Genomic DNA, 24,453 nt, shown 5'->3' with positions numbered 1-24,453 from the left:
GCAGTCTTCTGCAGTACTAGTTCTCATTGCTGCAGACAGCACCGTGCTTTTTACTGTTATTTTCTTTATTCACTTACGCAATGCACTTGGTATCACAGTATATCAGAGGCTGGAAGGGACCTCAAGAGATCATCGGGTCTCCCAGTTTCTTCTTCTTGGTGCTCTTTATTGCTTCTCCAACTTTTGCTTGTCAGCTACACCATCTTCTCACTCCTGCTGCACGTTTAATAGGGGGTTTCACTTAAAGCACGAAACAGATAAGAGTGCAAACATACAAAATCTATTTTTAAATGCTATTTTAAAAGCAATATTAAAAAGTTGGGAATTGAACTTTGTGGCCTCTTCTGTTGCACTGTGTGTGATCATCCTCTCAATGTCAGGTCTAGCTTTCCCTGGATGCTGCCAGGCGTGTGGCTCAGCAAGTGCCTCGGTTACAGTCTCTTTTCTTAAAAATGTTTCAGTGATGCTTCTACTTTACCAGTCATTGCCAGACCTGAGTGGATACTTTGCTAGTGGCACATTGGATATCTCTGGAACATCCTAAACTGTATGAAAAGGTAAAAACAGAACGTTGTTTGCTATCTTCCTTTGTATATATAAAAACATACTTTTCTTGTATTTTTAATTGAGTTTTCCATATTGCATATGTGGAAAATACGTATATATATATAAAAATATTTTTTAATAAAATTAATACCTCTGGTGAAAGAAAAAATTAACAAGCATATTTCCCTTGAGTAGTTAATGTATGGTAAGTGACCAGCTGCATCTGTGAGCAGGCTTTTATCATCTCTCAGCTAAGATTTATGCCAGCAAATTAAAGCAGTGTACTTAGTGAATGTCTTATTTGACATTTCAAATTGAACTGCCCAGCTTTTGGTGAAGTTTTATGTTCTCAACAGATCAATAGTTGTTTGTGTTGACGTAGTGGTGGCTAATGAAAACTTGTCTAATCGACATTGCAGAGAAAGAAAACATGGCAACCATTGCTGGTAGAAAGGAGGTCACTAGAGATCTGGATCATTGTGATATCCCATACTATATTTCTGAATTTGTGGAAAGAGAAGTGGGAAATGACTATGATTCTCTGAGGAAGCTAGACAGCCTTATTGATCAGCTGTCTGAAAATAAGAAGCAGTTAGAAGAACAGGTAAGCATCTTTTTTTTTTTTTCTTTTGACTGTGCTGTATGACTGATGAAGTATATTTAACTAAACTAAAGCAACATATTAACGTCTCAAAAAGTACTGTGCTACACAGTGCAGTGTTTTTATCTCTGACTGTAGGTCCTTACAGTTTCATCAGAAGTCCCTAAAAGAATTCAGAATACCTTAAAGAATGCAGAGGACTCTAAAAAGTCTCTGAGTCGGCTTCTAGAAGAGGAAACTCTTCTATCTGAGTCAATCAATAGCCACTTACTGAAAGCTCAGCCGTGGATGGAGGATCTTGATGTACTGATTAGTCAAGTAGAAGAGATTGAACGACACCTGGCCTATCTGAAATGGATTTCACGAATAGAAGAGTTAAGGTAAAGATTCTGAGACTGGTAACCAAGTTTGTCCCATCATTAAACAGTTCAGTTGTAAGGAAGTTTTATCTTCATTTTTCAATACTCAAGTGATGTTTGTCTGTTATCTTTATGCCTTTTTCTTGCCTTTAATCTTCTTGTATTTTAGTGATAGCATTCAGCAGTATCTGATGACAAACAATGTTCCAGAGGCAGCCAGTACTCTAGCATTCATGGCAGAACTGGATATTAAACTTCAGGAATCATCTTGTTTTCATCTCCTTGCTTTTGTGAGATCCACTGTTAAATTCTGGCATAAAATCCTTAAGGACAAATTGTCTAGGTAAGGGATATACTGTCACTCCTTTGTCTTTGCATTGTGCTGTAAGGTCATGTTACAGTGCTTGTTTTGCCTTGCAGTGACTTTGAAGAGGTACTAACCCAGCTTCACTGGCCCTTTGTGGGGCCACCACAGTCTCAAGTATTTGGCCTTGGTGCACCATTGAGTTCTCCAGATGTATACAACAATTTGGAGATGTTGTTTTGTCAGCTTCTGAAATTGCAGACCTCGTATCCTTTTAACTAGTTGTGGTGTATTTTAGTAAGAATCATAAATGTCAGAGAGGCACATTCTCAAGGAGAATTTTTTAAAGTTTTGTTCTCCCTAAAGACAGAAGATAATTTGAATTTTTGTTATTTTGTATAAACGTTACAGTGTTGGGGGGTTTTGTTGTTGTTTGGCATAGAGCATTTTGTAAACAAACTCTTAGGCAGTAGCAACATTATAATTCCAATTCATCCAAGCTAGTGATCTCATGGTAGATGCCAGCTCAGGTTTCATGAGGATCAGGGCCCATATGCTTCCATAATACTACCCATGTTAATAAAAACCCCATGATGTATATTTTATTTCACACAGCTAATGCTTTTCATTTCATAGTCTTACTTGAAGTCAGCTGTAATGTTTTTACTGTGTCCTGTCCCAGAAGGAAAAGAGGGAAAGCTAAAGATACGTTTCCCAGCAGGAAACACTGAAAAAAAACTGGGAGACTACAGCAGGATTTTCATTGTGTTGCAACAGTAGTCTGCCTTTGAGGCTAATCAGAAGGCACTGCTGCTGATCCTGTTATTTATTTTTTTCCCCCCTCCCAATTAAATAAAGCATAGATAGAACTCAACCAAGGAATTTATACTGGATGTGGTGCCTTTGTTTTGGGATTTTTTTAAATCACGAAGTGGGAAGATACAAGGTCGTTTTACACAACTCTGAAATGGTAACAGCTTTAGTCTGGCAGACTGAGTCACTTAAATCAGTTACTTGAAAAGGGGAAATTATGTATTTATTAATCTCATGATTCTTTTATCCTTCTTTAACAGATATGAGTGAGTCTGTCTCTTGGGACAGCCCCTGTGTTTGGTACTACCAATGGCGGGTTTCTGTGAGGAGTTTTTTAACAATACAAGTTTCCTAAATCAGACTGACTTAAGTGACTTGTTTTGGAATTGAAGAAATCATCCTTAGCAGCCCAAGTTGTATTAAATAGTAGGTAAACTGAAATATTTTTAGTATCCTTCATATCTGAGGAATAGTATTGATTACATAATACTGCCTTCAATTAGTAAGACCTGAAGACCTCAGAAATGTCATTTGTATTCTATTGAAATAATGATGCCAGGAGAATCCAACAGTTAAATTTATCCTTGACCATGAAACTTAGAGATGAGCTGTTAACCAAACCTAAACAGTTGCCAGAAAAGTACTCTTTACCCCCATCACCACCCATTATCCTTCCGATACAGATCATGCTGAATCCTCTTCAGAAAAGATTCAAGTATCATTTCACTGGAAATAAACAAACCAATGTTTTAAACAAGGTATGGGAGAAAGCAGTTTGATTTTTCTTTTCTTTCTTTCCACAATTGATTCTTTAAGTAACAGGTAGATTGCTGTATTTTAATTATACAGCTTTCATGCTTCACTTTGTGGGATTTAAATTCTTCAAAACTATGCAGTTCTTGTGCCTAGCTAAGCATGGATAGACATCAGGGTTGCACTTGGAGACCTTTCAGATGCACAAGCATTTTCCATGGCCCAGGCAATATTTTGCCTTTGCCTGGCTGTGTTACTACAATCTTAGCTTGACTCCCATCATTTCAGAAGTTATAATTAACTACCTCTGTCTTCTTGGAAATGGTTTTGCACTGTTTCCTATTACTCAAGCTCAAAGGCTGTACAAAGCTGCAACTTGGATTTCTGGCATTGTATTTTGCTACCTTCATGAAACTCAAAACGCTGGATTCTGCTGTTAAAGACACTTAAGTAAGACATTACATAATTAGTTTTCTGGGTTAAATTTTTTCATGGACATACAAGAGATGTCCATTTTACCAACTGGAAACTGATTGTCTTGTATGAATTACCTGTAAAGACTGAGGATTTTTATCTGAGAATTATCATTGGAACAGGTTTCAATGTGGTGTTAATGCTGCTCTAGTACATCTGGAGCTGTTCTGTACTAGTTTAGTTACACAAGTCTGCGTACTTGCGTTGACAGTCTTGGGTAAATTTAAATATATTTACAACCTTGGTAGTTTCTACTACAGTGCTTTTAAAAATAACGTTACATACGTTAGAACTGCGTGAAGTCATATCGTGAGGAAACAGGGAAAATTACATTCAAGATGGAATTTATGAACAATAGGTGAATGACTTTTTCTGAAAAGATTATGAAGAAGATTTTACAGGCAATTTGGTGTTAAATCAGAAAGATCTAGAGTTCACAATGATCTTGGCAAGCTAGGAAAGGAAGGAGTGTAAAAAAATTAATAGACAAGTGAAGATGAACATAGAAATGACAAACACACAGAAGATGTGGAAAATGCAAGTGCAATTCAACAGAAGGTCCTTTGGCTGCTGGGAGTCATGAGGACAGGAACTGCTTCTGCTTGCACTAACACCGATTATTTACCCATATTATTTGGTCTGGGAAAAGAAAAAGCTTAAAGGCATTAAAATGTGAAATAAGAAGGTGATAAGATTTCAAATTTCCAAGGGAAAGGTGGAGTTGAGGCTGGATACAGTGACAGTAAGAATGGAGTTTTTGGGAAGGGTTTTTTTTCAAGAGCGCATAATTTTTGCTGTGGTAAGAAATAAAGACCCCATAGAAGAACAGAAGGAAGTATGTGAAGCAGAAAAAGAGGACCTCATGAGTGAGAAAGCAGTAAAGTAGGTGAAGATAATAAATGGAGTTTTTGCTCAAGAAGAAACAGTAATTAGTGTATTAAAGACACTGCTGCTTTTATGAAAATAAAACCAAGTAGAAGACAATGAAAGACTTGTGTGATCTGAGATCCAGAGAAGGCAGGGAAAGAGACTGGTATTTTCGGAAGTTTGACTTAAAATATTAGTGTCACTTGAGTAAATGTTGTTTGGTTGCATTTAATAATTTATTTTCTTTTTAAAATAAGCCTGAGTGGTATTTAACACAAGTACTTATGTGGATTGGAAATCATGCAAAGTTCCTTGATGACAAAATCCAGCCAATACTGAACAAGGCAGGATCTTCAGTGAATGCTGGGGTAAGCACTTTCATAGTTTGTGAGTCAGCTTACTATACATTCTTGTGTAAGCCCATTTCCAGGGATTTCACTGAGTATGTGGTGAGACTTAACTCAGTCTAGTAGCACTTGTTATGTATGTGTTTTGTGACATTTTACTCACTTTTTTCTTTCAAAAGCTTGAATTCTCTCGTGCTCTAGTAATGCTGATTTTGGAGAAGTTGGCTACTGATATCCCATGTCTGCTGTACGATGACACACTCTTTTGTCACCTTGTGGATGAGGTACTTCTGTTTGAGAGAGAGTTATACAGCGTTCATGGTTATCTCAGCAGTCTTCCCAGTTGCATGCATATTCTGTCAGAAGAATCCTGCTTCCAAAGGTGGCTAACAGTGGAAAAAAAATGTAAGACTTGGTGGATTTTGTTGGCATTTATGTTGCACAATTGGAAAGTATGTGTGTATTTAACACAAATAGAATGGTCTTCTCAAATAGGATAAGTCACTTGAACGAGGCTGCTGCATAAGACATATTTTTATACTGTGATTATTTTGACTAAAAATTGGTTAGGCTCTTAATAGTGTTTCTGTGGGTTTTAGGACTCTTGCCCCTTAAGCTGCAGAGAATCCAGTAAGCTTGATTTTAAACAAATGTTACATTTATCTGTCTGCAGACAAGGATGGACTTTAAATTGAAATAGGGGAAAGGTACTGACTTTTGAGAAATGAAAGGGAAATGTATTGGAAAGGAGCAAGCCAACTATTTAAAAACAAACAAAACCCCCAAAACCCAGAAACAATCCACACACACTCAACTCTGACATAGTTAATAGCATTGCAAATGCAGATACATTGAAGCTGGAATTGTGTGAAGCTGGTCACCAGTAGTTTTTGTAACCTTCAGAATGTAAAATTTAATTTAATAGAGATAAGGCTTTTATGTCTGTATATTTTAGACTTTTTTTTTCTAGGAAATTTTATAATTATAAATAAAAACTTAATTTACAAGTTTTGTGCATTTCAGTTGCTCTACAGAAAATGGACTCTATGCTTTCGTCAGAGGCTGCGTGGATATCACAATACAAAGATATCACCGATGTAGATGAAATGAAAGTTCCAGACTGTGCTGAAACTTTTATGACTCTGTTGTTAGTTATAACAGGTAATCTATAAACATTGTTCTTGTTTTTAATTAATAGTAAAAAAGCGCTTCAGGAAACAGATTTCTTGACTAAAGAAATTGTCAGCAGTAGTCAGCAAATAATGCTGCAAAGTTGTGATGTATGCAGTGCAATAAAAGCTTTCCTACTTGTTCTGTATTTTGCATGCTAACTCGAGCAGGAGTAATCTTTAGTGACTTGTCTACAAAATAATTAAGAAAACATCTGATATTTAGAATATTAAAGCTTGCTCATACTTGAGAGTTTATAATTTGTTACAATGCAGTAGTAGAAAAATGCTACCATTCCTTTTGAATCTGTGACAACTTAGAATGCCTGCTTCGGTGGGACAGAATATTAAGAGCAAGGAAGTTTTCAGGAGACAGTAGGGGCCACACTGAACGGTGTGGTATAACCACATACTGCTTCAAGTGTTAGAATACAAAGAACCAGTGGAATCTGGAGGAGGAAGAATGTGGTTTCTTTACATGCTGCTTTTGCATCGAGTAGTTTCCCTGAAATTACTAAAATGTCAGCTGTTTTAAATACTATATGATGTTCTCATAGGTATAGGGTTGTATAAATAAGATTGTTTCTTTTAGAAGAGCTTTTATTCGATGTTGGAAAACCTAAAAACCTTTTATGAATGTCTTTCCAGACAGGTATAAGAATCTTCCATCAGCTTCCAGAAGACTACAGTTCCTGGGCCTACAGAAGGAGTTAGTTGATGATTTCAGGATACGATTAACTCAAGTGATGAAGGAAGAAACTAGAGCTTCTTTAGGATTCCGATACTGTGCAATCCTTAATGCTGTTAACTACATAGCAACAGTCTTAGCAGACTGGGCTGACAATGTGGTAAGTGATTATACTTAAATAAAATTTTAAATAGACTGTGGGTATTTGTTTTGTAACAAACATTTTCTTTTGATGCTGTTTATCTGCGTGTATTTAGAGGAATTAATTACTGAAAAGACAGAACAAGATGTAAATTCAGACTGAATAAAAGATGCAGAAATAAGGACAGATTATTGTTTGAGATGTAAGCTGCATTAATTATAAACTCTCTATAGAAATGCAAAGAGAGCCTGGGGGAAAATGGAACAATCTGAATAGACAAAGCAATCTCCTTTGCATGCTTTGGATTGGAAGGAAAAAAGTAGTTGAGTTGATTTTGGAGATCTCTGAGCCAGTGTTTACAACTTTGCTGTTGAATTGCATACAGTAGCCTATGCACCAACTACTCCCATGGCAGGTTAGCTTAAATTGGTTTTTGCTACATAAGGTCAAAACACCTGTTACATGTAAAGTGTGTAGAAATGGGCTTCATGTGCAAGATAAGCAGCCTACAAATTCTTTTTGTCTTCAAAGGAAACTGTGGCTCTTGCAGCCTTCATGTTATATAGTGTGGCTAAGCATCTTGATCTGCTTAAAAGCAAAACCAAGTAGTAACCAGTGTCATATTAAATGTGATCCATTTTCTTGCTGTTGTCAGCCCAACAAATTATTTGATTTAATGAATAATTATTTTGCAAACAAATGACAATTGAAGATTGTAGTTTACTTTTGTGAACATCAAAAAGATCAAAATCAGGGTATTGGTTTTTTTTAAGCATTATGCTGTCAGTCTTAAAATACCTTTTTAGTGTTTCTTTAGATGTCTTTCATTATCTATCTGCTTTTGTATCTGAAACCCATATCAGTTCCATTGCTAGGATTAAACCACCATGTTTCATGTTTTGCTAGGTTAAGGCCACGGGCAAAGATAAGAAAGTGGTTTTAAAATCTTAAAAGCTTAAGTTTATAAACGTGTCAGGAGAGTGTTTTCTAGAACTGTGCCTATTAAAGTGCCAGTGCAAAGTTCAAATGGTAATCTTACTTTTTGAACTATTCATAATCTGGCTTCGTTTCTCTAGTTCTTTTTGCAGCTACAGCAGGCCGAGCTGGAGGTTCGTGCAGAAAGCAATGCAGTCAGTAAACTGCAGCTAGGGCAGCTGGCTTCAATGGAGAGCTCTGTCTTTGATGAAATGATTCAGCTCCTGGAACGCCTGAAACATGACATGCTGACTAGACAAGTGGATCACGTCTTCAGAGAAGTCAAAGATGCAGCAAAGCTGTACAAAAAAGAGAGGTGATTGTCTGTTTACTCTCTTTCCATATTACAATATTATTTCATATTAAAAATATTGAGGTAAATACAGGGAAAATTATTTTCCTGAATAGGAATAGCAAAGGGTAGTAAGTTTTGGAAAATTCTTTTAATGCTTATTTTAAGGCTATCTTACTGCTACATTTTCTAAAGGGAAGCAGATGATGCAATAGGAGCATCATCTTAAAAACCCTAGGAAGAATTCTAGTTTTGACAAGAATTATTTTCTAGAGTTAATATGAAATGGCCTGTAATGACTTGTTCTGTCTTTACAGTCTCACAGGACTGCTTGAATGTTTGCTCCCCAGTGGAATTTCTGAAATACTTCATAAAAGGACTACAACAACTGGATTTTTTTAGATTAGATGGGGTTCTCTGAATGATATGTTCATAAATTTAAACCTAAAGCATGAGTTTAATATATAATGAAATCTAAATATAGCATTAGCCTGTGATTACTTTTAGATTTGAAATGGGAGGAGAGAACTCTCTTTGAACTATTGTAATTGGGTTGCTTTGTTAGTTTGTTTGTTCTTAAAGGACAATTTTAACTGCAGTTGTAATATGAATTACAATGACTTCAGTGTGATAATTTCTTTCAGGTGGTTATCTTTACCATCTCAAGCAGAGCAAGCAGTCATGTCTTTATCAAGCACAGCTTGCTCAATGTTGTTGACCCTAAGAGACCGCTTGCTACAACTGGAGCAGCAGCTCTGTCATTCCCTGTTCAAAGTTTTCTGGCAAATGCTTGCAGAGAAAGTGGATATATACATATATCAGGAAGTAGGTATCAGCCAAATGTGCCCTATGGAATACAGTGTAGGTGTCAGCTGTAGCTAAAACAGCAGATGTACCTCTTTGTGTTTGCAGATAATTATGGCAAATCATTTCAATGAAGGAGGAGCAGCACAACTCCAGTTTGACATGAGTCGAAATCTGTTCCCTTTATTTTCACACTACTGCAAGAGGCCAGAAAACTACTTCAAGCAGTAAGTAGTCAAATTTCTGATCTATCAGTGCTTCAGAAGTGAATGTCCAGTTGAATACCTTTTACATACTGCTAATGAGTTTTTCAGACTTGGCTTTGATCCTATATGGATCATTTATGCTTCCAATGCTTACAAATAGGGAAGTTCTGCTTGTGCAGTTTTTACTTGGATAGCAACAAACTGTGACGAGTTCTGGAGTATTTTGTGCAGTCAGGATGTCCATATACATTAAGTTAGGGAAGAAATACAAGTAGCATAGACTTCCAAAGGTGGGAACAAAAGCAGCTCCACGGAGGAAGACCTAGTGGACAGCAAGTTCTCCATGGGACAACAATGTGCCCTTGTGGCCAAGAGAGCAAATGATATCCTGGGGTGCATCAAGAGTGTGTCCAGCAGGTCTAGGGAGGTTCTTCTCCCCCTCTACTCTGCCCTGGTGAGACCTCACCTGGAATACCATGTCCAGTTTTGGGCTCTCCAGTTCAAGAGAGGCAGGGATCTGCTGGAGAGAGTCCAACGGAGAAGCCACGAGGATGATTAGGAGACTTGAACGTCTCCCTTATGAAGAGAAACTGAGAGCCCTGAGGCTTTTTATTCTTGAGAAGACTGAGGGGACTTCATCAATGTCTATAAATATCTGAGGGGTGGGTGTCAAGTGCAGGGGCCCAATGTCTTTTGGTCGTGCACAATAATAAGACAATGAACAACAGGTACAAGCTTGAACATAGATGATTTCGCCTCAACAGGAGGAGAAGCTTCTTTACAGTTTGGGTGGCAGAGCACTGGAGCAGGCTGCCCAGAGAGGTTGTGGAGTCTCCTCCTCTGAACCCATTCAAAACCCACCTGGATGCATTCCTGTGTGGATTACTCTAGGTGATCCTGCTTTGGCCAGGGAGTTGGACCTGATGATCTCTGGAGGTCCCTTCCAACCTCCAATGTACTGTGGTAACTGTGATATAGTTCAAACTTACTAAATTTTCTTTGTTAGAAGAAATACTGGTTTAAACTATGTTCCTACTTGTAGAGCAGTCTAGTTGCTTTCATTGCTGAGAAGAAGCTACCTTTGTGGTTAGTCTTTATGTAGACCACAGTCTTCTAAAGAGTCTAGTGCTAAACTCTTAGGCTAACAGGGCAGGAGTCTTAATGTTTTAAAATTAACGTGGAGCATGGCCTTCAAAACAAAGATACTGTCGTTCTTAAATTGTATTCATGTGTCATCTTCTGGTTTAACTTTTTTTTTTTTTTAACACATCACCGTTATAAAGGTAACTGACACATGCACATTATTGCCAGCATAAGAGGAAGCATGCATAAAGGAACCATCGTAAATGATGCATAAGGGATTCCTGGCTATATTTAGACTAGAAGCAATGTGACAAATACAAGGTATCTGTTTGCTCCCTAATGATATTCATTAGGGAAATGTTCAGATTCTAGCAACTGTCTGTTAAACTGCTCTTAAAATGTACTGTATAAGAAGTTTCTAATTATCTTAGGGGAAAACATAGTTAGGGAAAGCCAGATTCATAGAATGGTTTAGGTTGGAAGGGGACCTTAAAGATCATATAGTTTCAAACCCCCCCCCGCCATGGGCAGGGACACCTTCCATTAGACCAGTTTGCTCAAGGCCTCCTCCAACCTGGCCTTGAACACCTCCAGAGAGGGGACATCCACAATCTCTGTGGGCAACCTGTTCCAGTATCTCCCCACCCTCCCTGTAAAGAATTTCTAGTCTAAATCTACCTTCCTCAAGCTTAAAGCCATCCCTTCTTGTCCTATCATTACAAGCCCTTGTAAAAAGTCCCTTCCTGGCTTTCTTGTAGGTCCCCTTCAGGTACTGGAAGGCTGCTCTGTGGTCACCCTGGATCTTCTTTTCTCCACACTAACAATCCCAGCTCTTGCAGCCTGTCCCCATAGGGAAGGTTCTCCAGCTCTCTGATCATTTTTGTGGTCCTTCTCTGGATGTGCTCCAGCAGTTCAATGCCCTTCTTATGCTGGGAATACCAGAACTGGACACAGTACTCCAGGTGGGGCCTCACAAGAGCAAAAGGGGAGAATCACTTCCCTTATCCTGCTGGTCACACTTCAAAATGCCTGAAGTAGGAAATCCTATTTTGTATTTTTAATACTAGTGGAAAAACTTGGGAAGCAAAAGCTGTGCTGAGCAGTGGGAGGTAAAATACTGATGTTTATGGAATACACATAATGGAAAAGGCTTAGACACTGAGAACAAGTATAATAGCTGCCCTGATCTGATCTAGGCAATACTTCTCCGTATTTCTTTTCAGAAGTCCATGGAGATTTTTCTTTTGTCAATAACTGGTAGCAAAAAAAAAAAAAAAAAAAAAAATCAAGTGTATCTTATGGGTGCTTCTCACATTAATCTATGTAACTTTTGCCTCTAGCATAAAAGAAGCCTGCATCATCCTCAACCTGAATGTCGGCTCTGCATTGCTTCTGAAGGATGTGCTACAGTCAGCTGCAGAGAATGAAACATCAAAGCCAAACCAGCCATCTGCAACAGCAGCATTAAATGAACTTGGAGTTTATAAATTAGGTCAAAAGGATGTTGAGATCCTTCTCAATTTGAGAGCTAGTTGGCCAAATACAGGGAAATAAAGACTTCTTCAGAAATCGTTAATAACTTGGGTCAAGATTACTTATGTCAAACAGTAGCAATATACTTGGATTATTTTTCACAATACTTTATGCTGAATGAGTGATTTAATCTAATTTTATGTCTTCTTGTACACAGATTTAAAAATAATTCAAAATACTGGTGCCTGCGTTCCTCTCATTTCCCATGGCTCCCTTGCCATTGCATTCAGAAGCTAAATCAGTCTTTATCTCCAATGAATATGTCTGCCCTGCCAAGGGTGTGTGCTGCACAAAGAATTGAGACCACTTACAGTGTAAACACACATGTGTACAATACTGACACCTACTCCTTATGCACTGGTCCCCCTTCACTTAAAGAGATACTTTACATCTATAAATCCCAGCTAATGATGTTCTGTATTAAATTGTGTATGAACAGACCATGGAAGGAATATGTCACTTTTGTCCTTCATTCATACTAATCTTTTTTTCTTTACTATAACCGGACTCTCTCTGGTTTTTATTTTCTTCCCTTAGAAATTTGCATAAATATGGTGTTGAAAGCTTGAAAATAGCATCGGCTTTGTGGAAGTGCTACTTTCTTCATCTATGGCTGTATTGTAATTTGGGGAAGTGGGTCTTTCCTTTGAAAACAAACAAAACACACCACCTCACAAGCCCAGAAAACAAAACTGACTTAGAAACAAACTCAACTCTTAATTTTATTCAATGGTAATGAACCAACAACTAACAACCTCTTACTTTAAGTTACAAACTGAAGGAGGAAACTCCCAAACCACACTGGTTTTGTTGTGGAAAAGAAATCTCTACTTTTTGGTGTTTAACAAAAGCAGGTTTTAAATTAGGTGGTTAATACAAAGATCCCCCTCCAGTGCCTGTCCTTTTCAGCCAATTGCTCAAACAAGGGGGAAATGATGGGAAAAAAGAGAATGCTACTTAAAATCACTTAATCCCTAGCTGATAAACCAGAAGAAGCGTTTAGTCAGATGCCTATTTTTAATATCCATAACAGACACTTGCTCAGCCTAATACACAGCCCAGCTCTTCAGCATCTTTTTCTTCCTATAATAGAAAAAAAAATCTAGTTAGATAACAATGAGGATAATTAGTTTGTTGCAGAGATTGCAAGTTACCCCAGAACTGTACCTTGACCATGAGAAATTATCCTAACTCTGAGTTTGTTTCACCTACAGCTGTGCTGCTACCTCTGGCAAAGATGATGACAAAATTTCACATTTCTCAATCAGTATTTGAACCCCTGGGCTACCTGGTAACTGTCTCTCTGACCTGAAAGGCAAGTAATGCAAGCCTTTTTGATCTTGGAACTGAGGTGGTGAGGAAAATGCCAAGTTTGGTTCACGTTACAGAAGCCAAGAAATGCTGGGCCAGTAACTGACCTTTTAAGTTTTGCCACGCAAAAAAAAAAGGAAATCTCAGTAAAGTATCTCCTGTGTGCATCACCCCCCCACCTGAAAAAATACTCTGAATTAAACTTACACTTCTTCCTTGAATACATCCAGTGTGATATTCATATCATCTTCAAACTGTAGATCTTCAGTGCTCAGTCCCAAAGTTTTAAGAGCTGAAGTGAAGAGAAAGAGAATTTCTTATGCAAGTCTCATAAAGATTAAATCAACATCTTCAAGCGGTCTACATATAATAAAAAATAAAATATGTACCTTGTTTAGCTTCCCAAGCTGTGTATTGGCAGATGTGCAGATACTTTTACAGTGTACATATGGGTAGTTTTGAAACTATTTTAATAATTCTGTGTAAAACAACCCTTTCAGGTGAGACGCACCTTCTCTGTATTGTGCTGCCCTTATGTGGCCTTGGTCTACAACATCCAGCAAGCTGAACATGGCCTCCAGGTCGCCTTCGTCCATGAGGTAAGGGTACTCGCTCTCGTCTCGTTTTCCAGCCTTCACCTTTTCCAGCACCTGGATCAGGAACTCGCGTGGCTTTTCTGCAACGAAGTAAAATTGCCCAGAGCTGCGGGACAATCAGCTGGCGACCCAAGGCCCCGCGATCCCACCTCCCCCCGCGTTCCGCCATCCCGAGCGCCGCTTCTCGTGGGGACGGCAGCTCTGCAGCTGCCCGGGCTGAGACGGGCACCCGCCGCAGCCCTGCCCTCCCCCGCCCCGGGACCTGGGTGGCGTAGCCGGCCCGAGGCGGCAGTAGGGCAGCAGCGCACCGGGTCGGTGGTAGAGCAGCAGCGCGGCGAGGCGCTGCACCAGCTCGGGGAGCCGGTGGCGCCGCAGGTAGTCGCGGCTCCGCTGCTCGTGCGCCGCCATGCCGCGTTGCTGGGAGACCGCGCGCGCCTCCCGTTAACGGTCGCCCCGCCCCGCGAGGCGCGGCGTGAAGGGAGGCGGGCGGCGCTGCCTTCTGGGAGCGCGACGGCGGGCAGGAGCTCTGCAGGCACCGAGAAAGCCTTAAGGAAGAAAATGCAACAAGAAAAAGGATGTGGGGGGAGGGAAAGCAGGCGCTCGGCAGAGCAGGCGGGGTGCGCCTTCGGTGTCAGAGTCACAGATCTCGAGTTGGAAAGGATCTGTAAGGATCATCGACCCAAACGCCCTGCGCCTCATAGGACTGCTTAACGCCAAACCAACCATCAGCACACTTCCTCCCCTCCTCTGCCTCAGGGGCTTTGGGCTACCGCTGCCAGGTTTCACTGGGAGGGGGCCAAGAGGGGTACTGAGGTGGGGCCCCAGTCTGTACTGGGAAGTGGCGAGGAGATCCAGGCAGAGGAAATCGGATGACAGAGGCTTTTACAGACTGCACAGGCCCTGCTTCAATGGGCAGAAAGTGAGAAGCAAAAAATTAACTTGCCTAGATGTCCTCACATTAGCACTAGAACAGAAAATCATCACTGCCAGCCAAGTTACTTGTCTGTATCACAGTTCCATTAATTCACGGGGTAAGCAAATTACATGCTTTTGGTTTTCACATTTCACAGAATCATTCAACTTGGAAAAGATCCTCAGGATCACCAAGTCCAACCAATAACCCTTCTCTGCAAGGTTCACCCCTAAACCATAGCCCCAAGCACCACATCCAAAGACCTTTAAACACATCCAGGGTTGGTCACTCAACCACCTCCCTAGGCAGCATATTTCAATGCCTGACCACTCTTTCCAGGAAAAACTTTTTCCTAATGTCCAGTCTAAACCTACCCAGTCACAGCTTGAGGCTGTTCCCTTTTGTTCTATCACTAATTACCTGTGAGAAGAGACCAACACCAGCCTCTCTTCAACATCCTTTCAGGTAGATGTAGACAGCAATGAGATCTCCCCTCGGCCTCCTCTTTTTCAAACTTAACAGCCTCCTTCAGTCACTCTTTGTTAGATTTATTCTCCAGGCCCTTCACAGCTTCCTTGCCCTCTGCACTGGCTCCAGTACCTCCACCTCTCTCTTGTATTGAGGTGCCAAAACTGGACACAATACTCAAGGTGTGGCCTCACCAGAGCTGAGCACCTGCCTACTCCTGCTGGACACAGCATTTCTAATCCAACCCAGGATACCATTGGCTTTCTTGGCCACCTGGGCACACTGCTTGCTCATATTCAGCTACTTATCGATTAAAACTCCCAGGTCCCTTTCTGCCAGACAGCTTGCTTAGTTTCAGCAGTATTTCCTTCCATATGCAGTAGTCTGCACCATTTACTTTTTCCCATAGACCTGAACTTCCCCTGCTACCGGTAGTCTTGATCAATGCTGTTGAATGAGAGAGGATAGCAAAATGTTCAGATGCCACCTAGTGGGATGCGATCCCCAAGTGTTCAGGCCTTGTATGATGGACAAACCCCAACCATTAACTAAGAGTAGGAAAGGTCACTTTACAAACCATTGCTGAGATTTGCAACACAGCCTCTGCAAAAAGAGAAGTGACATCTAGAAACCCCTTTTTATTGTACTACCCAATGTGAGTGGAAGACAATCAAGAAAATTGCCCTAAAAAAAAAAGACAATCCAAGCAAATCACAGAAGCAATCACCTGCCATCAAATAAAAATAGAAATATGCCCATAGTAAAGAAAAATGGTATTCCTGTGAAAAGCCTTGCATTATATATGTTTAACTATTTGCCCAAACTAACAAGGCATTCATAGAATTTTTTTTCCTTAGAAAAAGAGGGGGAGAAAGGCAGCATCCAAACCCACAGTGATCATACAGCCATGCTCTGACTGTATTCTTTAGTAAAGATCTTGATAGGCTAGTTGAGTGGGCAAAGCAGAAACTGTATGAAGTTCAATGAGGCCAAGTGTAGGGTCTTGCACCTAGGAACATACAACCCAGGAATGCAGCTCAGACTGGGAGACACCTGGTTTGAGAGCAGCACTGGGGAGAGTGTCATGGTGGACAAAAGGCTCAACACGAGTGAACAGAGTGCTGCAGTGGCAAAGAAAGCCAACAGGATGCTGAGGTGCATCAATAAGAGTATCACCAGCAGGGATAAAGATGTCATTCTCCCACTCTACTCAGCACTGGTCAGGTGGCACCTTGAGCACTGTGTGCAGTTTTGGTCCCTGCTGTACAAAAAACGATGTGGACAGGCTGGAAAGCGTCCAGAGAAGGGTCACAAGAATTATCAGAGTACTGGAAGCTCTGGCATATGAAGGAAGAAACTGGGTTTGTTCAGCCTTGAGAAGAATTAAGGGGAGACCTCATAACCATGTGCATAACATAAAGGGCATCTGTCAAGAAGTGGGAGACTCCCTTTGTACAAAGAGTCCCATGGTGATGACAAGGGGTGATGCGCACAAGCTGCTACTGTGAAGATTCCACCTGGATGCAAAAACATTTTTTTCACCATTTGAACTAATGGTTATACATTGGAATAAACTCCCAAGGGAGGTGGTGGATTCTACTACATTAGACAGCTTGAAAGCCCAGCTTGACATGATGCTGGGCCCTCTCATTTAAACTGTATTATTACCCTGAAAGGTTGGACTAGATGATCCTTGAGGTCCCTTCCAACCTGGTATTCTATGAATCTGCTTGAAGTCTTAATTAAGACTAGATGAACTGTAGGTTTGTAACAGTTGCCCTCCCTTGACAGCTACCTGTCAGTGATGGAAACCTCCTCTTCCAAAGGAATAGAATTCATAATTAGTGAACTCATTCCTGCATTTGACTTTTCTGTGCCATTCAACAGTTTGCAAATCAATAGTGAAAGAAGAGTGATGGGAGAAAGTGTAGATTGAATTACAACCAAGAGACTGAACTAGCCAGCAGAGGAGAGAAAGACGTGGAAAGTATTACAAAACTCGGAACCTAAGGACAAGAATATTGATGGGAAAGGAAGTGGCACATGAAAGACTGAAGGTAGGTAAGTCAATGTCTCGGAGAGAGAAAACAGCATTTGGCAAAGGAAGTTTCTTCTCCTTTAGTATCACGAAGATAACCAGTATGAAGTACCTATGTTGAAGAATGGAATTTTAAGAATAAGCACAGAAATTACAGGTTGAAGTATGTTTCTCCAAAGAACGGTTTAAAAAAAAAAAATCACTAAGTAGAGCAAATCCCAATTTGATTTACAACTAGGAATAATTTTTTTAAAAATTTTGATTTCATTGTAAAGAAACCACAATTTATTTCCTTATAAAAGTGTTCTAGTAATGAGTCATGGAATTATTATTTAAATAAATTATCCTCCCTTCAGGTGATGATAGCATCAGCTATTTGTACAAGTCCTAAAAGCATAACAGTTTTGGACAATTTGTGAGAAGCTTGTAAAAGAAACTGAACCTTCTGGTGACTTGAGACAAATAGGATTTGACAAACAGCTGAAAGTTTTCTGGTTCTATTACAGACATGCTGCTAATTGAGTTTTAATCAAGAGCTAAAGGATCAAATCTATTTTCATGTGTCTAAAATGTCCATGGTTAGATAAATTGATGTGGTTGAAGGACCTGTTGTGACAGAAGCTGAGCCTTTTGCACAATATTTGAATATATGAATTAAGCCTTTTATCTAATTACATAGGACTTCTTAAGGGTTGTAATGAAGAGGAAGAGAGACTGCAGGTCAGATATGAAGCTGTCAGCAGAACAAGCATTTCTCTTGCTGAGGAAAGCATGCAGAGGGACATGTTCTTCCAAATGGGAGTGTTAGAAGACTGAAATCTAGGGCTGTGGGAAGAGGCAAGAACAATAAGGGCTGGGAAAGATGCCTAGGTCTGACATACTCTTACTATGAACATGATGATGAACATCTCCTCTGCTTCTCCTCAGCATGGACATTAGAAAGCACTCTGTTAGGGAGCATAGGGTGGGACTGTAGGGATTGAGTCCTGCCCTTTTTGTAGCTGCTTTGGAATAGCTCCACTATTTCCTTCCATTGCATATCTTCAAGGAGTGCCAAGATAACAGGTGAGTTTTTCTTGACATGGGATTTATTGCCTAGTGTCTAATCGAACTCACCTTGCTCTGCTTTGTCTAGTGCTGCTTGCCATTTTGTTGTGCACCAATAAGAAGAGTTTGGCTCCATCTTTTCTACAATCACTCATCTTGTACCTGAAGACAGTACTCAGATCCCTCTCCCCTCCTCAATATTGTCTTAAAAGTGAACAAAGCCCCCCTTTTTTAGCATATTCTCATACATATATCTACCAATCATCCTGGCATCACTCCACTGGGCTACTTCAGTATGCATGCTGTGTCCTGTACAGTGGAATCCCAAACTGGACACTGTTCTGCAGATGCAGTCTTACAAGTGCCGAAAGAGAGTGTCTCAATAGTTCCCTCTGACTACTGCCTACACTCTTACTGCTGTATTTAGCTTTCAGCATCCAGGGGCTCCTTAATGACTGATGTCCAGCTCATCCACCATCATCTTTTCTCGACAGTCAGCACCCACCTTGTTCAATGACAGGGTCTCCCTCTCAGGTGCAGGATTCTGCATTTGTCTTCGGGCTAACAGGCTCATCACTGTTTTTATCCTCTGAAGGCCTGCTCTGCCCCTACTGTAGCAATCACCGCCCAATTTGTTGTTATCCACAAACCTACAACCCATCCCAACTGAATACTTCAGCATTGTTTGGCCCACTATTAAGCCCTGAGGCACATTACCAGTAACATCCAAGCAATCAGACTCCTAATGTCTGACCTCAGCCCTCTGAGCCCTGCTGTTGAAACAATTTGCCACTCACCTCATAGTCCATGCCTTGAATCCTCTCCCATGTATTGTAAGAATACAAAAGCAGACAGTGTCAAGGCCAAAGTAAACAATACTCTCTGCTTAATACCAAAGGCAGTCATTTCAACACAGAAGGCAAGCAGGTTGGTCAGGCGGTTTCCCCTTGGTAAATCCATGTTGTCTGGACATGGCTTCTGGGAGAATTTGTTCCATAATGTGCCTGGGATTGAGGTTGGTCTGAGCAGCCTGCAGTTCCCTGGGTCTTTCCTGAAAATCGCCATCACATTTGCCTTCTTCCAGTCCTTGGACACCTCGTGGCCTGTTCACCAAATCTTTCAAGGATGTTAGCAGCATTGTAATGGTACCAGCATGCATCCCTGAGTAGAGCCCAGCATTTCACAGACTGCTATGGATCCAGGGTAAGTAGTCTTTAAATTAGGCTTCCTCTCATGTGGGTAGCATCTCACTCCCCAGACTCTGCCAAAAGACCTGAGCACAGACCTCTTCATACCTGAAGCAAAGGCAGCACTGAGTGTACCTCAGGCCATGCCCTTTGTCACTAAGTGTCACATCATCCCTCCCGACGTAGAGAGGCCCACATTTTACATTGCCTTCCTTCCATGTTAATATACAGGAAGTGTTTTTCACATCCCTCATTAATTCCAATTCTAGCTCAACTTTGGCTTTCTTAGTTCTGCTTTGGCATGCTTAGGCAGCATTTCTGTACTCTTCCAAGGTAGCCCACCCCCTGCTTCCACAGTCTGTATATTTGCCTTTTGGATTTGATTTCAATCAGGAGCTCTCCATTCAGCTCTGCAGGTTTTCTCCTATGTCGGTCCAACTTCTGCATAGCAGAATGGTCTGTTGTGCTTCAGCTAACTCTGCTGGGCCATTCAGGGCAGTCTTCTGTGGATTCTGCCAATAAAATGTCTGCAGGAGACAAAATCTGCTCTCCTGAATTCTAGGGTTGCAATTTGTCTTCCTCACTTCTCTCAGAATCTTACTATCTGCTATCCCATAGTCAGTGCTGCCACCAGTGTCAATGCTTCCCACCAGCCCTTCCTTATATGTGAGCAGCATGTCTAGCACAGCATGTTGAGCACTTCTGTCAAGAAATTGTCCTTGATGCACAGAAGTAGCCTGGATCACTTGGGCCTCCATTGTGTTGCCATCCCAGTCCCCTCCACAAGAACAAGAGCCTGCAGTTGTAAGGCTAAGCTGTGCCTGTTGTTGCCTTTTTTTTTTTAAAGTCAACTGCAAAATAAAGACTAAATCTGCTATCAAAGATCATACACTGGGAAAAATTAAGTATCAAGAATCAGAAAAATACTTCCAGTTACTATTTCTGAGTAAAAAATAAGTAAAAAATGTCACAAAATGACTAGTTTAGTATCAGGAGACTAAGCTCTCTTACAGACCCAACCACTTCCTAATTGACTGAAACTGACTTCTCAGAATTGGGGTGGGACCCTTGCTGAAGGCAAAGGGAGAAGGAAGTTACTTAGCAGAAGCCTTCATTCTTTAAGATCTACAGTACATTTGTCTATTTCAGTGTGGCTCTGAGCCCATAGCTCTTAAGACCCCAGATGCTTTTATTTTAGCAGTATTTGTAGAGCAAGTCCAGACTGCACAAGGTGGTTGAGATCAGAGATCCATCTCAGTCACCCTGGTTTCTCTGACCACCCCACAGTCCAAAAAGACATTCTGAACAACAGGAAGGCTGGACATGCAGTTTGGAAGCAAAAGGAAGTGTGGATTTTGCACCTCCAATGACTTATGTTACTGCAGAGTAACTTCTGTCTTTTCCTGTATTTGACTGTAAGTCCACATTTCTTACAGTAGTCATTCCAGTCGGTGCCCTGTAAAAGCACAGTTACCAACAAGAGGTCTTGGAATACTTCAGTATCAGCATTGTTCTATCAAATCAAAGAGTTCTGGATGCATCAACATTCGGTGAAAGTAAATGTCAATGTAAGTGGTTTCCCAGAGGTGTCCAGAACAGACATATTCTTCATACAAGCTGCAATACTGCACATGCTGTAATAGAGAATGTGCTGATTACTGAGGATAGAAAATAATGACACCAACTCTGGTACACAGCTGGCCATCCTTACTGTAAAGATGTTCATGGCTCCTCAAAGGAAAGATTAGCTTTCTTGGAGAACATGTTAAATGCTTGGTCCTGTGTAAGTAAAAAGACAAAACTTAAAAGAGTGGACAACAGTTTCTCTGCCTCATGCTATGCTGTCTTAGAAACAAAGCAGGTAAATTGACTCAAAGGAAACTGGTGCATCTCAGGGAGACATTTGGGGAAAAAAAATCTGCTGAAATATTTATCTAGGAAAGATACAGTAGAGTGTGAAAGGCCATTGATAAGGTGTTGGGCATCACCATCTCTGAGAATTCTAAGCTACCAAAAGCCCTGGGTAATGAATCACAAAGACCAAGCACTGAATGCTTCATTTGCTATTAGCAAAATACTCTAACACTAGGGAGTGTTCCTGAGGAAATGACCCTTCAACTCCTTGAGAGAGAGGAGTTAGATAATCATGATTGCTTTCTTCACATCTGGATCACAAGACAAGAGATCTGTAGCCCAGCATCCTGCTCAGTGCAGGGCCACTGCTGAGGCTGGACTCAGACCTTTATCCAGTCTGCATTTGAAAACCTCAGAAGTTGAGCACTTTGTTCTAACCCATGACTGTCTCTGTAGAAGGAAGGTTTTCCCCTGTATCCAGACTGAACCTCCCTTTTATCAACTTAAATCCATTGCTCATCACCCTCCAACCATCAATCACTGCAACGCCTGGTTTTGATATCCCAGTGACCTCCTCATAGGTATTGGCAAGCTGCTGTTATGTCCCCTTAAATAGGGGGGGATCTAAGCCAAAAGATAGAGCCAGACGTTCATTGCAGTGCTGACTGACCTGCTTTTTGCTTGTATTTCTATTTCTTTTCCCTTTTTCTTTCTTGTCAGCCTCATAAGGGATTTTGAAGACCCAGACTGGGCCCCAAAGGCCGTGGACAGAAACTCAAGATGAAGGCTTCATTGGCATATCTTTCAGGCTTCATCAGGATTTGACTGCAGATGAAAGGAGTTTGGGAGTGGAAGATCTGCAGTGAAAAAGAGTCCATTACAGAACTGTCTGTTAGAAATGAAAGGCTCAACAGACTCTGTTATGTACTCCAGGAAAGAGTCCATTACAGAACTGTCTGTTAGAAATGAAAGGCTCAACAGACTCTGTTATGTACTCCAGGAGCAAACATGCGCTTGGCTTGTTCTAGTTTAAGGAGCATGAATGGAGCATGTCCCTTTGAATGTTTTTTTTTTCTTCCTTTGGAATCATCCATGCTCAGGGTGTGAAGCTGCGGGCCTTGGAAGCACTCTGCAAAACGACACAAGTGAAAACCAGCACCTTCCTGATGTCTCCTTGATAATGAAGTAGCAAGCCCAGCATATTGCTATTACTGTTCAGGTTATGTGGTCCAAACACAAATCCTAAAGAGAATTAACAAGGAAGGAATACCTCAAGGCAAGGTTAAAACCAAAAAATAACTATAAAAAACATACCACAACCCTCCCCCACAACTAATTGTGAGTCAAAATAAGAGAAAACTAAAGAAAAAGGAAGGCAACTAGTTAGAATTTTAAGAGTGGGGCTGACCAGAAGGGAGTGTTTCTTGTGCAGGCTGGTTGAGAGCATCTTCAGAACTTCGGTGACAGGCCTAGGTATTCTGCATCAGGAAAGGTTAAAAGGGATGGGCCCCAGTAATCCTCTTCCAGTGATCCATCCACTTGCTTGGGACACAGCTCTCCAAATTGGAGAGTAAGTTTGCCACTGGAAAGGGATGATTGTTTCTCCTCTGCAGTAATGCTTTTTCTGTCACCGTTCCCTCCTCTGCCTCCATAGTGACCAGGCTGGTGCAGACACAGGACTCAGGATTGCACTCACGAGTTCATCAGACCATTTGTTGTATCTATGCCTTTCTACCTCTACCATTCTTTAAATATACTTTGTTCATGCTAGACAACTTTCCTGAAAAAGTCTCTTGTGGTGTCACATCATCCACGTTAGTAACTGCTCCAAGTTAATCAAACCAAGACTCAGCCTCAGAGATAAACCTTTCAAGTGTGGGAAATCTGTGAACAGGCAGCTGAATGTTGTGCACCATCTTGAATCCCTCCTGGTGTTCTTACCCTCAGATCTAGTTCTCCTGGATCCTGATTGTTATTCCTGGCAAGCTTCCTCGAAACAGCTTCCCTAAAGTTCCCCTTCTCCCTTCTGTAGGGAAAGCAGATCACAGACTAGATGTAAACATTTTTGCAGGTCAGCCCTAAACAAGAAAAACACACAGACACACAAGAACGCAACCCGTGTCAGTTGTGTTGCACTGCAGAATGAGAACATGAGTATGCATACCATCTAAAATGGATTCACCAGCTGAAGGGCAAATAGGGTACTCCTGCTGAATTATCAGCTTTAGCTTTCTTCTACTTATTAAAGTATTTTTAAAAAGAGGTCCATACCTGTTCTGAGTAGCAGCTTTCAAGGAGCAAAACAGCGTTAAAAATTTGCATGAAATAAATATTCTTGTGTTCCAAAGACTGAATCTGTTGCATGCATCTCCTACAAATATTTCTGGAATCAGTATTTAGCATTTCTTCCAATTGTGAATCCTGGCAGATTTGGAAGAGTAAACCAGATACTGGTTGCACACAGCAATGACTTGCTTCTAAAATAAGTAGTTCTGTGGTAAAAGCAGAAGCATAAAAAGTAGAGCACAATGAATAAAAAAGTTAGTGTGATCTGCTGCCCTCTGACACTGGTGGTACGTAGAGCATGGGTAAACTAACTCCAAACAGAGAACAGCTTGTAAATAATTCTAATGAACCTGCAAGTGCTAAAAGATTACTTGGATTCATATTTGGAAAATAAATTCAGTGGTCTTTGGCCTATGATTCAGTGGTCTTTGGCAAAGATGGCAAGCAACTAACAACTCAGGGCTGCAATATTCCATTTGCTGTAGCTTTAATTTCTCCTGTCTGCTAGAAGTAGCAAAGTATCTTCTAAACACAGTGTCACTCCTCAGCCATACATGGGGACTACCCTATCAGATGACATTTCTTTATCTACTGTTTCTTCATGGCATTTGGTATTTCTATGCTGGAGAAAAAATAAATTTGAGATTAAAAAAAAAAGTTTACAAAATATAAGCAGTTCAGACCAAGAACAAATTGGACAGTAAAGTTCAGGATTAGCTTCTGCAACGTGTATCAGAGCATGCAAGACATTTCAGAAAAGCTATTTAGAAGGTAAAATTTTCCTCCTTAGACTACTG

General features: G+C 40.7%; 2 protein-coding genes across 2 annotated transcripts; one reads left to right on the top strand and one right to left on the bottom strand.

The window, feature by feature from the left end:
• Window positions 1–489: 489 nt before the first annotated feature.
• On the top strand, window positions 490–12,020 carry RINT1 (RAD50 interactor 1). Its single transcript, XM_054399441.1, has 14 exons — window positions 490–557; window positions 966–1,150; window positions 1,286–1,527; window positions 1,676–1,849; window positions 1,927–2,076; window positions 3,225–3,381; window positions 4,975–5,085; window positions 5,244–5,469; window positions 6,088–6,225; window positions 6,882–7,081; window positions 8,140–8,354; window positions 8,975–9,155; window positions 9,243–9,361; window positions 11,764–12,020. Exons 2-14 carry the CDS (start codon window positions 977–979, stop codon window positions 11,975–11,977), a joined length of 2,301 nt encoding a protein of 766 aa, XP_054255416.1. The 5' UTR covers window positions 490–557; window positions 966–976; the 3' UTR covers window positions 11,978–12,020.
• On the bottom strand, window positions 9,100–14,271 carry EFCAB10 (EF-hand calcium binding domain 10). The gene is made up of 4 exons (XM_054399442.1): window positions 14,172–14,271; window positions 13,779–13,943; window positions 13,476–13,559; window positions 9,100–9,146 (listed from the first exon to the last, which is right to left on the bottom strand). The coding sequence occupies exons 1-4, from the start codon at window positions 14,269–14,271 to the stop codon at window positions 9,100–9,102; spliced, it is 396 nt and encodes a 131-aa protein (XP_054255417.1).
• Between the last annotated feature and the right edge of the window lie 10,182 nt (window positions 14,272–24,453).

This window comes from Indicator indicator, chromosome 3 (genome assembly GCF_027791375.1).
Source record: "Indicator indicator isolate 239-I01 chromosome 3, UM_Iind_1.1, whole genome shotgun sequence".
Lineage (NCBI taxonomy): Eukaryota > Metazoa > Chordata > Aves > Piciformes > Indicatoridae > Indicator > Indicator indicator.
Note: the sequence above shows the minus strand (reverse complement) of the source record. Positions and strands in the feature narration are given on the sequence as shown.